The following is a 16172-nucleotide window of genomic DNA, read 5'->3' on the forward strand; positions in this document are numbered from 1 at the left end:
TTGAAATGATGAGATGTTTGTTGTGACGTAGTGATGAGATGTTGTTGTGATGTAATAATGTTATAATTGTGAATTTGAATATGTTGTCCTAATTGATTAATGACATTGTTGTCGTTTTGAAAGTTGTATTATATTGATAAGTTATTTTGCGATGAAAGTTGTTGTGAGATGTTATGTGATGAGAAGTGGTGAAATTATGTATGATCTATATCTCCTATATTATTTATCATGCATTCCTTTATATTGTAAGATATCTCACCCCTTTGCTGATATTTCCCCTACCATGGGAAATGGGCAGGTACTTAAGTATAGTCGTGGAAGTTTGTAGCTTCATCGAGTCCAGTTGGTGTGTCGCTCTGATACGTAGCACTCGGGGGATGTTTATTTTGTTGTTTCATGTAGTTAATATATAAGTTGTTGAGTTCTAAGTTGAATAAGGAGAATTATTATGATGTTTTAAAGTTGTTTCTGATTAATAAAGATGATTTGTTTATAAAGTCGAATGTTATGATTCTGTTGCATATTAAATAAAAGTTGGTTTGTTCTTAGAGCTGATATAAGTCGTTTGTGATCCTCTGAGATTGAAGTGTTGCGTATCTGATTATGTGTTGTTTATATGAAGTAAATGTGATATCCCAAATGCTTGTTGATAGTTTTTAAAATACTCTGATTTCTGCATTATAATTTCGGGTAGAATTTGGGGTCTTACATATATCATCACTCCATCCTATAAATAATGCTAAATCAAAATTATTCCAACTCAACGTCTTCAATAACATTAGCAATACCTGATTCGTGTTTTGGTTTATGCTTATATTTGATTTTGAGTCTCCTTAAAGTTTATAATGTTAAATTCTATTAGCACTAAACTTATTATTTAAGTGATAGAGAGAGTAAAACTTATTCTTTAAGTGATAGAGAGCGTGAAAGAAGGTGAAAGTTTGGCTGCAACAGTGGCATCCTTTATGTTTATATTTGGTTTTGAGTCTCCTTAAAGTTTGTAAGGTTAAATTCTATTTGGTCAAAGTATATGTGTTTCAGACTGATGTATCTACATGACGACAACACGTGTAAAATCCTTAAATAATCTAGTAGTTCAATAAAATTTTATGTTTCCTATTTTCTACTTATATACTTTACAAATATGAGATCAAGATAAACAAGTTAACACACTTGGTTTTGGTTTTGGTCTTGGTTTTGGTACGATTTTGCTTATTTTATCTATAATAGACCATTTAACTATTTTTCTATCATAGTTTCTAATTCCATGCACAAACTTAGTTGCAGAATTGTTCAATTGGATTATTGTTCAATTGGGTTAGATAGACCATTTAACGATTTTTCTATCATAGTTTCTAATTCCATGCACAAACTTAGTTGCAGAATTGTTCAATTGGATTATTGTTCAATTGGGTTAGATAGACCATTTAACGATTTTTCTATCATAGTTTCTAATTCCATGTACAAACTTAGTTGCAGTCAATTAGATTATTGTACAAATGGGTTAGATGATAAAGAAGAGTGTTTGACCTACTAGCATGTATTATGATGGCTTTGGTTTCGGGAGAAATTGGAGCCATTATAATTGTTGCTATTCTATTTTAAATAAATAAGAAGAAAAAATAAGGAAGAAAAAATGTCATAAATTAATAAAATAGAAACAAACTATAAAAGAAGAAACATTAGTAAATTGATAAATATAAAAGTTAAAAATATTTTAGAAATATTTTAAAACAACTTAAATAATATAATAAATTATTAAAAAAGAATTATTAAAAACTATTATAATATTATATGCAATTTAACAGTATCATTTATGAAATTATACCTCTCTTCAAAAACTAAAAAGAGAACGCATGAACAGTGAAGAAGGAGAAAAAACTTCTAAATTATTTTAAAGGTTGGTATAATTTGGAATGCTATAAAATTACAAATATGTGAAATAAAAAAGTTGAAAATATCTCAATTTCATATGCAATTATTTCATTCATGACATGTTTATATCTACAGTAATAACAGTAAAATATGATAAATAAATATAAAATATATATAACAAATTAAAAAAATAGAATTATAAAAGAATATTATGATGTTGTGTGCAATTTAGAATATATAAACGTGGATTAAATGAACTTTTTTTCAATAGAAAGTTTTAATTTCTTTATTTAATTTTTATAATAATGGATAGGAAGTTATTATTTTTTTCTTTATTTAATTTTTATACTAATGAAAAGTTATTCTTTTCTTATTAAAATTGCATGTTACAACTTACAAGGTCATGTAAAAAATGTAACACGGGATAAATGTGTTATTTTTTACAATTTATAAATATTTTATGATCACCGAAATAAAGTTCATTTTACTAATTGTGTGAATTTTATAATAATAAATACTTTATAAATTAAATCAATTACATTAACTTCAACACAAATAATAATATAATGAACACACAAGTACCAATACAACGCACATGTATTCATATCAAAAATCGTGTGAACTCACGGGTTATTCAATTTTTTGTACAATTTAGAAACATATGCGTTAAATGGGTAAGTACCCGTAAGAACATGCGGGTGTCCATATCAGAATTTCTATTAATCCACGGGTTACCATATTTTTTGTACAATTAAAGAAAAAAAATTAAAATAATGTAAGAATCCAAACACGAGAAAAATGTATTGTTTTTTAACTATATATGTTATCAATGTTATTATTTTGATTTGTTTTAAATTCAAGATACAATATTTTTTAAGATAATATATCAAAATTTGAAATATATATTATTGATGTAAGACAATTTTAGTAAAACAATTTATTTTTATTATAAAAATATGTATTTTTTAAAAAAATAATAATAAAATAATTTGATAAAACAATGTTGTTTTTCTTATTTACATTTTTATTACATTTTGAAAACAAAAGCGTGCGTACCACACCATTACCCGTGTGAACACACAGGTAACACATCAGTACCCGTGCGAACGCACGGGTAACACACCAGTACCGTGTGAACGCAAGGGTAACCAGACCAAAATTCGTGCGAATTCACAGGTTATTTATTTTTACAATTAAAGAAAATAAAAATAAATATATTTAAAATAATGTATGAATCCAAACACGGAAATATGTGTTATTTTTTAATTATTTATATTACTATTTTTTTTTGTTGACATTTTTTAAAATTTAAGATAGAATACTTTTTAAGATGATATATGAAAATTGAAATATATATTATTGATATAAAACAATTTTGTTTTTATTTTAAAAATATGTCTTTCTTATAAAAATAATAAACATCTTAGGTAAAACAATTTTATTTTTTTTATTTATATATTTGTTACATTTGAAAATAAAAGTGTGCGTACCACATCAATACTCGTGCGAATGCACTGGTAACACATTAATATTGTGTGAACGCACGTGTAACCATACTAAAATGCGTGTGAACGCACGTATAATTATACCAAAATTCGTGTGAACGCGTGAGTTTAATTTATGAAAAAATAAAATATATATTTTTTGGCTTTATAGCTCTCTGGTTCTTAGGGGCTCAATTAATCTAGAGTTCTGAACTGAGGTACGGTATTCTCCGAGTATCGTCTTTTGCAGGAGCTCCTTTATGAAAAATATAATTTTGTTTATCTTTTTTGCCTATCCAAAATGAATTGTCGAATTTTTCAAAAATCCATAAAGTTGCAAAATATACCGAATTTATCAATAATCTGGTAATGTTAACTTCCTATTTTCATATAGGCCTATCTGAACTATCAGATTTTAAAAAAAATTGATAAATTTTTTTACCCACCGATTTTAAAAAAAAAAAAATCGATAAAATAGCATACTGGATTTTTAGAATATCACTACTGAATTTTTTTATTCATAACGGATTTTTTAGTTGTACTACCGTATTTTTCAAGCGCTTTTTTGAATATTATGAAAAAGTGAGGAATATAGAGGTGGCAAGTATAAAATCTCTAAAATCGATAAAATAGCATACTGGATATTTAGAATACATTACTGAATTTTTTTATTCATAACGGATTTTTTCAGTTGTACTACCGTATTTTTCAAGCGTTTTTTTTTTTTTATATTATGAAAAAGTGAGGGGTGTCAAGTTTAATATAGAGGTGGCAAGTATAAAATCTCTAATCCAAACTGCTGTTTTATTTTAAAGGCCCAATTTCGTTCGTTGAAATTTAATTTTCATTGACTACGATTAAATTGATCGGACAGATAAATCAAATAAATTTGATCGCTTTAAGATTTATCGGGTCAAACCATAAAAATGACCCTCTTTTTCTAAAATTTCTAAACATTCATTTTTTATTTTATTTTGATAACAAAAACTATCCCAATTTTAAAATGGCCTAAAGAAGAAACATTTTTTATTATTAAAAAAATTATTATTATACGATAATATTTCTTATATCATTTCACATTATTTTGGTCATTAACATGTTTTAATCATGAATACACAATATCACCATTAAATGATAAATATGTTGATACCTTAACAACATTATGAACCCCATTTTTATAGTGGATCAACCCTACATTAATAAAAATAAATATTAAGTAAACCCGATCGAATTTGACGTCCGACATAATCAAAATAATTATAGCCCGACCGAACCAACCCTATTCTATTCTAATTAAATAACTAGATCAATCCTTTTATCGGTTTCAAACCTACTATTGAAATCTGTCCAACCTATAAGTAACTCACTTAATTTGCTAATATGGATAATTTTGTAATTACCAATTTAACACTCTTGATTTCATCCTATAGTTATAAGATCAATTTGCTAATATGGATAATTTTGTAATTACCAATTTAACACTTGATTTCATCCTATGGTTATAAGATCAATAATGAGATGGAGTCAATCTTCTCATGTCTCACTCACAAGTCACACCATTCCAACTTCTTTATCTAAATCCAAACAATAGAACTGCATTCATTCTATTCTACTTCATTTCATACCATTCCATCATTGATTCCAAACAAAGGTCTTTAATATTTTGTGAGGACGGTTAAACAAAAGCATGTTGAAAATCTGAGACCAAGATTTTGCTATTACCCTGAAAGCTTTCTTTAAATCAAAGTTAAACTCAAACAACAAGCAATTATTTCAACTATAAGTAACAAGCATGATGCAAACCCCAAGACGTTTTATGTTTGAATCCTGCTAAGTGTTAACAATGTTGATGAAGGTTTGAGTCCGGAGAATGTACTCCACTCAAGATCTCATGTTCAAATCCTGTTAAAATCCTGTTAAGTGCTAACATTCCTTGTATTAAATAATTCCATTACAATAAATCAAACAAAATCCCTTTCCTTGAACCACAAGTAAATGAATTAGGGGTCAAAATCCCCAACCTACATTCTCTATCTCTTGATAAATCATCTTTCAACAACCTATTTGTAAAGTAAGGAAACTCTATAATCTCATATGTTCTGCATATTAACAACAATAATAGTATTATCTCAACAATACATACCTAAAAAAACCGATCAATCGATCTGTGTCAACGCTTCCGCTCCAGAAACAATCTCCAAAATCTCCCCAGTAATCTTGGCTTGCCTCTCCCTATTATAAACAACAGAAAGATTCTTAGTCAACTCAACAGCATTATCAGTCGCATTCGACATAGCACCCATTCTAGCAGCAAGTTCACTCGCCAACGATTCTTGCAACGCCTTCAAAATTTGACTATTCAAATAAAGCGGCATCATCGCATCAAGAATCTGAGCAGGATCTTGCTCAAATTCCATAACCGGAACAAACCCGTCACTCGATTTCTTCTTCACAACATCTCTCTTCAAAGCCAACTTCCCATCCTTGGAAGTTAACCTAAAAAACTCGTCTCCCATCGCGTCAACGCAGTTCCCATTCGCGTCCAAAACTTCGCCTTTTTTCGATAACGGTAACAATGTCTGAATCACTGGGTTAAACCTAACTAAAGAAACAAACTTTGTGTAAACAAGTTCAACTTTATCAACTTCCTCAGTAACAAAGAGTGAGAAAACATCATCAGCGATAATCTGAGCGTCTTTCGTCGTCGGAAAACCGCGGTTTTCGATGAATCTATCAACTTCAACGAAACTCCTACGTTTGAAATAAGAGTTACCCTTTTTACCGATACTAATGACAACACAGCCTATACCTAGTTTGTTCAATTCGTGAACTCTGGCTTCGGCTTTTTTGGCGACGGAGTTGTTGAACCCGCCGCATAAGCCGCGGTCGCCGGTGATGACAACGAGGGCGACGTTTTTGACGGGGCGAACGGCGGTTAAGGGGACTTCGACGTCGTCGGATTGGAGCTGTTGGTTGATGGATTGGAGGACTTCGGCGAAGGTTTCGGAGAAGGGGCGGCCGTTGATGACGGCTTCTTGGGCGCGGCGGACTCGGGCGGCGGAGACTAGTTTCATTGCTTCGGTGATTTTTTGGGTGGTTTTGATGCTGCTGATTCGGTCGCGGATTTCGCGGATTCCGCAGCGGATTGGGAAATGGGGGGAATGGGGTTTGGGGAGATGGGGTTTTGAGGGGACACGGTTTGTGAGAATGGTGGAGAACATTGAAGGTGTGGTGGGGTTTTGGAAATGGGTGGGTTTGGTTTTGGGTTCGGAGTTGGTGATGGACGGTTTGATCCTGCGAGAGACTGTGTTTGGTTGCTGAGAGTTTAGGAAAGGGAAGATGGTGATGGGCTTTTGATGAGGGCTTTGTATTGTTATAAAAACTAAAAATTGAAAATTATACCCTGTACTCCTACGTTTATCCCAATACCCCGACAATTTTTTAAAAATTCCAATTTTATCCTTTTTTATTTTTAATTTTTAATTTTTTTTTTATTTTTTCATTTTTACTGTTTGTACGGACGGTAAAGAGAGAAAGGAAGATTGTTACGTCGTCTGAACCGGATAACCAAACATGCAGTTTTTCGGTTTATTTTTTTAAAACTTTCATCAACCGGATATCCCATGGATGGGTATTCCGGTTTGTTTTATTTCAACTTTTACCAACCGGATATCCCATGTATGGGTATTCCGGTTTGTTAAATTTCAAGTTTTCCCAACCGGATATCCCCTTTGTGGGTATTCCGGTTCTTGTTTTTTTTTAATTTTTTCCTTTTTTTTTTTTAAATTACTTTAATTTTAACTTTTTATTTTTTTTAATTATATATGAAACTAAATTAATTATATATATATATATATATATATTTAGGTGTGGATCCTCCTTTGAAGAAATGCGATGTAACTCAAACATGTGTGGATACAACTGATGTTTTTGTAACTGGTCAAAAATTTGCTACAAGAGAAGAGGCGATAAGTTGGATTAAGGACGTTGGAATTAGGAATAAAGTAACAGTTATAATAGCTCGTTCAGATATCAAAACAGGCAAGCGAGGAAGAAGTGATAAATTAATATTTGGTTGTGATAGAGGTGGAAAATACAAAAAAACAGATAGCGAAACCCAAAGTGCTAGTAAGAGATGTGGTTGTCCTTTCAAAATTAGGTCAACACCGTCGAAAGATGGTTCTGGATGGAAGATCGATGTAAAATGCGGAGTACACAACCACGGCTTACCTGATAGATTTGAAGGTCATGCTTTCGTAAGTCAACTAAATACAGATGATAAGCAACATATTGTTGATTTGACAAAACGCCATGTTCCACCAAGACACATATTATTGTCATTGCAAGAGCGTGACCCGGAGAATGTCACTCGGATCACGCAAATATACAAACATAAGAGTAAGATACAAAAAGACATAAGGGGTCCTAGAACAGAAATGCAACAATTGCTCAAGTTGGTTGAAGAATCAGGTTATGTTTACTGGAGTAGGAAAAAGGATGAGTCAGAAGTTGTGAGAGATATTTTTTGGGCACATCTAGAATCAGTGAAGTTGTTGAATATGTTTCCTATTGTATTGATTATGGACTGCACATACAAGACAAACAAGTACAGGCAACCGTTGTTTGAAATAGTTGGTATGACATCAACTAAATTAACATTTGCTGTTGCATTTGCCTATATGGAATCTGAGCAGACAGAGACTTTTTGTTGGGTATTGGATAAGTTGAAACAGTTGTTTATCAAGCAGGATAATTTTCCTCAAGTAATCTTGACTGATAGAGATCTTGCTTTAATGAAAGCCATTGAAACAATATTTCCAAAGACAGCTAATTTGCTTTGCCGATTTCACATCAACAAAAACGTGAAATCAAAGTGTAAGGAACATGTTGTGGATGATATGCGAGAAACAGTGGAGAAAATGTGGTTTGAACTGATAAAGGCTAGTGATGAGATGGAGTACCATCAACGGTTGAAACAACTTGAGGATGCATGTGTTGACTCCAAAGGTTTTATTGATTATGTGAATGACACGTGGTTGACACCGCACAGACATCGATTTGTCGAAGCATGGATCAATCAAGTGTTACATTTGGGCAACACAACAACAAATAGGTATGTTTATGTGATTTTATCGACATTGTTTCTTTATATTAATATTACAGATAATTAGTTGTTTTTTTTAATTTAAAGGGTGGAGTCTGCGCATTGGAAACTTAAGCAAATGTTAGAGAATAGCTTAGGTGATTTATGCAAATGTTGGGAGGCTATGAATGACAACATCAAGATACAAGTGGGCAACATTAGAGCTTCATTTCAGAAGAGTTTTTATGAAGTTGAGCATGCACATACTAGTCCTTTTTATTCAAATTTGCGTGGTTCAGTATCAAGAGCTGCATTGAGGCAGATTGCTGAAGAGTGGTTGAGGATTGACATGGTGGGTACCGATACGCAAAAGTGCGGATGTACTCATAGAAAAGTATATGGGTTACCATGTGCTTGTGAGTTAGGGAGATATACATTGAGTGGTGATGCGATACCAATTGAGGCTATTCATATTCATTGGAGGAAACTAAGTATGGAAGGAAATCAAGATATAGATGCAGATGATGGATCAGAAATAGACATGACAAATGCAATCGATGAAATTTGGAAAATGTGGAGGTCATTAGATGTTGTCGGAAAAAGAGCATTAAAAAGCAGAGTGTGTGAGATTGCTTATCCAACTACAACAAAGATGTGTCCACCGCCTGAAAAAATTAAAACCAAAGGAGGGGTTAAGAAAAAAGGGAAGAGACCTGTGGGATATGATGTTTATCGTGATCCTTCAGGATATGAGTATGTTGATCAATCACATTTGAGTTCTCAAAAATCTTCAAAGAGGTTATATTCACAACTATCTCAAACCTCAAAAAATAGAGAATTTGATAAATACATTGTACAATTTCCAGATTACATCAGACCATTTATTGATGACATTGTTGATGTAATGGATGATGGAAATTGTGGTTTTAGAGCCATTGCATCTTTGCATGGTTATGGCACAGATGGATGGTCAATGGTTCGTCGGGATTTGGAGAAAGAGATTATAGGTCCTAGAAGCAAGTTGTATGAGGATTTATTTGGTCAACGCCTTCCAACAGTGAGATCATCGTTGGTGATAGAAAATTTAGGTCAACAACCACCAAATAAATGGATGACGTTACCTGAGTTGGGCTATGTAATATCTAATCGATATAATGTTGTTCTCGTCTCTTTAGGTCACCTTAGTTTGAGTTACTTTCCTATGACGAGTGCACATTCACCTAATGCATCCATTTACTGTATCGGCTTTGTCAATGGAAATCATTGGGTTCAGGTAGTTAGAAACACATTTTTCGTACATTCAATCCCTATTCGTGTTTTTCTGATATTTATTTTATGTGCAGGTAAACATGAATGAAGGATTCCCGTTGCCACCTGTCACAACTGATTGGACGAAATATCGCACAAAAGATGCAACTTCTTGGATGGTAGGATTTGCCGGGCGGTTACAACATTGGCAACGGCTAATGCCTATACTACCAAAACATGTCAGCTTAGATTGATTTTATGATATTACAACATTAGTACTATTGGATTTTAATATGTTGCCAAATGGATTATAAATAATTAATCTCAAACTATAAGTCTTATAATAACACAGACGTCTACAAGTCTCATAACAATACATAAGTCTCAAACTAAAACATAAATATAAACATAAAATGTGACATCAATCAGACTCATGGTCATAAGTAATTGGACCTTCCCTAGGTAATGGTCCGCCCTGTGCAAGTCTGAGTGCTCTAAATATCTCCAGAAACTGTTCGTCTTCAGGAACAGCCTGATGACGCTGTAAGTAATGATGAAGCTCATGAGATATATATGATAATCTCGGGTCTGACGGTCCTTCGTCATAGACAGGCACTGGTACCTCCATCGGCTGATCACCTCTTGGTGCTCTCAATATAGGATGTGACAAACGCAGCTGGGGGATCATCGTGGGATCGGGTCACCTGCAACACATTCTGCCTATATGTAGCCCACTCAACATCCACATCAAGTGTGTCTACATTAGGAGGAGCAGTCGGTATGTACTGTCTGTATCCAAACTGACGCAAGCATCTGTCAGGTAAATATAGAACTACAGTACCAAACCACTTCAAACCACCCCGATACAAACAGATATCATCAAAAGGACGGTGCACCCGATGATCCTCAAAAGGGCGCCAGGCAATATCGTGAGGAGTCGACTGATCTAACATAGCTCGGATGTCAGCCACTTTTTGCGTCCCCTGCCTATATTCCCATTTCATCGCCCTAGCCATCGGACTATCAATGCCAAATAACCCAGAAGTACCTCTCTTTCCAACAGTTGGAAAGTACTCATGAATCCAACACTGAAACAAAAGTAAAAGTTACTATTATAAATTAAACTAAATTATAATAAACTAAATTAAACTAAAATATTAGATATTAAGTATAATTAAATAATAAGTAAAATTTTAAACCTGAAGAAGAGAGGCATAACTGTCGCGGGCGAAAAATCGTTTTGTTCCTCTTTTTTGTGGGATGAGACACCTGATGCCTTCTTTGGGCTCGAGTGCTCATAAAAAAATGATTTTTCTTTTGTATCGACCAAACTTTTTATTATTTCCAAAAGAGGAAAAGGAAAAAAGCTGCAATAACCTAAAAGTGGGGGGAGAGATCTTGGGTAAGAGGGTTGGTTATACGAAGGGAAGGTATTAGCACCCAACGTATCTATAGTACTCTATAGGTTTCTTTGCTTTGTTTTTCATTCCATGTTGTTGAGAGGTTCTTGTGAAGAAGAGGTGGGACCTAAGGTGTTTGTTTGATTATGCTCGCAAAGATCATCGCGATCCTCTGCATACATATCCCTTAGAGGGAATCAGAGCATCTGTAGCTCGGGGTCTACGGGTGCTAAGGTTTGAATGGTTTTTTTTGTTTTGTTTTGCTCGCCAAGGATCGACCTTGTGCCTACGTATTCTCAAAGGGATGTTGAGAAAGTCAGAGCAATCGTAGTTCCCACTTATGCTAGTGGAAGCAAAGGAAAATAGACAAATGTCGTCTAAATGCTAGATGTATCTAATCTATATCATCACATACATCTGTTTGATTTTGTTTGAAAATCTTTTCATTGTAAGCCCGGGGCCATGCCACTTAGGGTGCTTAGAATGATAAAGATGTTTTTGTGTTTAACCAGCCTTGTGGCAAAAGTTTCAATGAAGTCAGCCTTGTGACAAAAACTTTGATTAATCAGCCAGCCTTGTGGCAAAAGTTTCAATGAAGTCAGCCTTGTGACAAAAACTTTGATTAATCATCCAGTACGGTGGTAAAACAGTTTGATTGATTAGCCAGCCTTGTGGCAAAAAGTTTGATTGATTGATTGATTGTTTGTGATGATATAGAAGAGATACTCCTAGCATAGAGATGAAAAAATGTCTAATCTCCTAGGGTATTTTGATTTGGATATTGGGGATGCTTATAAGAAGCCCGTGGGTCCTTGTACGAAGCCCAAGAGGAGGCTATCTGAGGGTCCTTGCATTGTAAGCCCAAGAGGAGGCTATGGGAGGGACAATCCAGGGTCCTTGCATTGTAAGCCCAAGAGGAGGCTATGGGAGGGTCACTCGTTTGTACAAAGCCCAAGGGGAGGCATGGTATAGTTGGTTTGAGCTCTTAGAGCGATTTCACCGGGAAACCATACTCTATGTCCTAACCTAAACTAGTGGAGATTCTTTGCACGAAGCCCAATAGGAGGCTATGGGGAACCTAGTGTTGTACTAAGTTGAATAAGCATATAACACAATCACAAGTGTGAACAAGTACAAACAAATATGCACAAGTACATGAACAAATATGAACAGTTATATGAACAGTTATATATGACAAAGTGTGTGTATATAATGGAGTTTATGAAGGAAATATACCTGTAAGCATGATCCATTTGTATACACAGGGCTCGGGACTCACACTCGGGGAGAGGTCCACTTGAATTTATTCAAAGCTATGTAAACAGGTATTTACAAAGGGGCTTGGGACTTATACCTACATGGAGGCCCATGGTATTTTTTGGGAAGATTTAAAGAAACCTTCATTTTTGGTTTGTTATTCAAAGTTTAAAAAACACATTGATTGAGATATGTACAAAAGGCGTACAATGAAATACCTAATTTCATGTACAGGAATGGGTATGTACAAAAGGGCTTGGGACTTATACCTACGTGGAGGCCCGTGGCGAATTTACAAAAACATGGTTGATTGTTTATTTACAGACGCGTTGTTTGTTGTTTTGAAAACAGTTTGAAAAGTATTGTTTTGAAAGAGTTTTCTGTACAAAGAAAAACTGTAAAAAAGGAAAGGGACTTATACTCTCTAATATTCGAGAGGCCCCTGTTTTATTTTCATAAAACAGGGTGGACGGTTTTGAAAATGATTTGAATGATTTGAAAATTGTTTTGAAAAGATTTTGTTTTGAAGAATGTTTTGGAAAACTGTATAAAAAGAAAAGAAATGGGACTTACACTCTCTAATATTCGAGAGGCCCCACTTCGTTTTGAAAATCAATTGATCAATTAAAAAGATTTAATCAAAAAAAAGAAGTGGTTTATCATTTTGAAAGAGAATCGCGATCGCTCGTCTTAAAACGATTTGAATTTGACAAAAGTCAACTTAATTAAGTTAAAACAAATTTTAATGCTTAATTAAGACCTAAATGATTAGGGTTTGATCACAAAAAATATTTACAAGTGATTAGGTTAAAAATTAAATGAAAAACAATACTTAAAGTAATTAAAAACACTTAAAAATGTATCATTTTAAACCTAATTAAAAACATATTAAATAAATCTTTTTTTGTGATTTTTTTTATATTCATAAAATATATGTGTTAAATAAAGAGTGTACAAAAAATGAATGAAAAATGAATTAATTTGATGTGTTAATTAATTAATTGAAGTTGTGTAAAAAATTGAAAAAAAACAAGTGATAAAAAGATGGTTTTGGCCCCCATGAGTGTTGAACTCGTGACCTTAAGGTTACTACTCAAAAGTTTAACCAACTGGACCACGCGCGTGGTCTGATAATCATTTGCAACGAGTTGAATATATTTTGAATCAAGTTTGTAAAATCAATTTCAAAAAAAAGGCGCCAAGAACACAAACCCTATCTGAATTTGAAAAATCTGAAAACTGAATTGTTTGGATCAAGTGAATAGCCTAACTTGCTCGATTTTGGACGAGGAACATGATGGTACCATTTAATTCCATTTATTTTCACTCTAGGGCCATTGATTCTCTGATGAACACGAAGAACCCTAATTCTATAATTCATTCTGAAATTGTGTATAGTTGATGAATTATGAAATTGATTGAGGGCTATTGATCAGTGATAGTGCAGAAACAAGATGGTAAATCAGTTTTTCATTTATGATGCATGTATGTATGAGTTTGAAGTTGATAGGCACTTACCTCAAAAATGCCAAAGCTGGAGATCGAATTTTGCAGTAGAGGAGTTCCAGTTGTTATTTCTTGATCTGAACACCTTCAGTGGACCTTATGGAACATGTTTGGATGCTTAGAGCAGTTTGAATTCACCTGAGCATGGCCATAGTACCCGATCTGCAGTTGCTTCAAGTATGAATCAAGCTGGGTGATTATGAGGTTACAGATCATATGTGAGTGCTTGGATAGTTCATATGTGATGTATGGATGATGTTAGAAGTGGTAGTTTGGACAGAATTGAGCCTGAACAAAAATTGGCATGATAAGTCTCATGTTATGCATATTTGGAGGTGAGATGATGATTTTGAGTTTTCAGGTGTTTTGGGGTGTATGAGTGATTCAGACACATCATATATGACATTTAGAAGTTGTGGGAAGCATCACTTTGTTCAGAACTTGCAAGGTTTGGAGGTTGAGTTTTCTACCTCACTTTGAAACACATGACTTGTAATTCAAGAAAGAAGAGAGAAAACCTATAATTGTGGGGTTTTGGTGTGATTTGCAATGAAGTTTGGACCTCTATTTATAGGCCAAAGAGTCTGAACTCAGAGCTTTGCAACTTGCTTCAAGAAGTGATGATTTGGCTTAAGGGATAGAAAGGAATCTTTCACATTTAATGCAATGGTTAAAAGTAACTAAACCATGGTTATTTTGGCCAAGCTTCTTATCTCTTTCCTATCTGATCTTAAACCAGAAAAATATCATTCAATCATTGCTTTGGTGTGTCATCACTTGGATCATTGGCCATATAGTATAGAAACTTAGTGAAAATGGCTTGAAATTTCATGCTTAATGACCTCTAATGTCAAAATTCAAAACCATAGCTATGCTCCATATTTTTTCATGCTCTTGGACATTTTGGAAAGATCATGTTACACACTTCAAAACCCTAGTTGAAAGTTCCTTCAAGACCTTTAAGGAAATGGGTGAAAAAGATCCATGAACTTTGAAGAAAATGAGATTTTAAGTGAATTTTTCAAACTATGCCAACTTTGAAGCTCCATATCTCTTAAATGGTTGATCTTATGGAAAAAAATTATATGTGTCAAAGTTGTTTATTGGATCAAAATCTACAACTTTCATGTTGGAAGTTTTTTTCAGTTTGTAGGTGAAATTTTGAGAAATTCCCTTTCAAAGTTTGGAAAAAACCATGAAAAACACTTAGAAAATTTTTCTAAGTATGAAAGTCAAACTTTTGACTTTTTGATTCTTGATTAATTTTCTTGATTTTTCTTGATCAAATGACTTCATACTTCATATATTGATGATTTAAAACTTCAAAAGTCATGGTTGACCAAAATTCCTCAAAAGTCAATGGTGTTCTTGTACAGTTGACTTTTTCAGTCGAATCGCGTTTCTGGAGATTTCAAATGAAACAGGCTATCCTTACCAAATGGATGGTATGAATAAATCACATTGAGGTATTAGAGGATATTGAGCCATGGTTTGAGTTGTGGCACCATGTCCTGATTAAAAGGTCAGTTGTTCAGTGAGTTAGGTCAAAAACCCTAATTGTCGACCTGATGAAATTGATGACTGTGGATCTTGAATTGAGATACAATTTCCATTGTATGTTGTCATAGGGATTATTTGAGGATGATTGAAACCTTTGATTGACTTCCTGGGGGTTTTTAGGGTTTCCCAAATGTGATCCCTGATTTTGGTCCCTGATAGTTCAAAACCCTAATCTGAGGATTTGTCTGATCAATCTTTGTGTAGGAGATGTCTTGAGCTAATGGATTAGGTCAAAATGAGGTACTTGGGGTCTTGAGGTCTTGTCCCAAGTCATTGGGTCAAATCCTAAGCAAAAGTCAAGAGTATGCTATCTTCAGTCAAAACCCTAATCTGGTTGATTCAGAGCTTTTGAGCTTGTTGAAATGAAACTTTGAGGACCAAATGTTGATTGTTGATGAAGATGATTCATTTGAGATGAAGGGAGAACAAAACCCTAATTGATTGTTACTTGTACTGATGAGTGATTTCTTGATTAAACCCTGCTGAGTCACAAGTAGCAAACACAAGCTATGCAATTTGTTAGAGATGCAAATGATGCATATGCAATGATATGAGGTGGTATCTTAGGTCAAAAATTGGGGTATGACAATAACTGCCAAGCTGCTTGCATGAATAAAATGAGGCATCCCCTAAGTATCTATACAGAGTAACCAGTGCAGCTGCCCCCAGCAATAGCTTCCACAATTATCCAAATCTCTCAAAAGTGGAAGATATTTTGCCTCGACAAGAGTAAACGTCTTGTCGGCAAGAATGGTACAA

At 33.8% G+C, this 16172-nt stretch overlaps 2 protein-coding genes across 2 annotated transcripts; one reads left to right on the forward strand and one right to left on the reverse strand.

Annotated features, from left to right (window-relative positions):
• Positions 1-4531: 4531 nt before the first annotated feature.
• LOC131656619 (ATP synthase gamma chain, chloroplastic-like) lies at positions 4532-6707 on the reverse strand. Its single transcript, XM_058926287.1, has one exon. The coding sequence runs from the start codon at positions 6578-6580 to the stop codon at positions 5516-5518; it is 1065 nt and encodes a 354-aa protein (XP_058782270.1). The 5' UTR covers positions 6581-6707; the 3' UTR covers positions 4532-5515.
• On the forward strand, positions 6605-9549 carry LOC131658908 (PKS-NRPS hybrid synthetase cheA-like). The gene is made up of 5 exons (XM_058928157.1): positions 6605-6645; positions 7318-7870; positions 7958-8472; positions 8551-9411; positions 9501-9549. Exons 1-5 carry the CDS (start codon positions 6605-6607, stop codon positions 9547-9549), a joined length of 2019 nt encoding a protein of 672 aa, XP_058784140.1.
• The last annotated feature ends 6623 nt before the right edge of the window (positions 9550-16172 follow it).

Source organism: Vicia villosa, linkage group LG3, assembly GCF_029867415.1.
Source record: "Vicia villosa cultivar HV-30 ecotype Madison, WI linkage group LG3, Vvil1.0, whole genome shotgun sequence".
Classification (NCBI taxonomy): domain Eukaryota; kingdom Viridiplantae; phylum Streptophyta; class Magnoliopsida; order Fabales; family Fabaceae; genus Vicia; species Vicia villosa.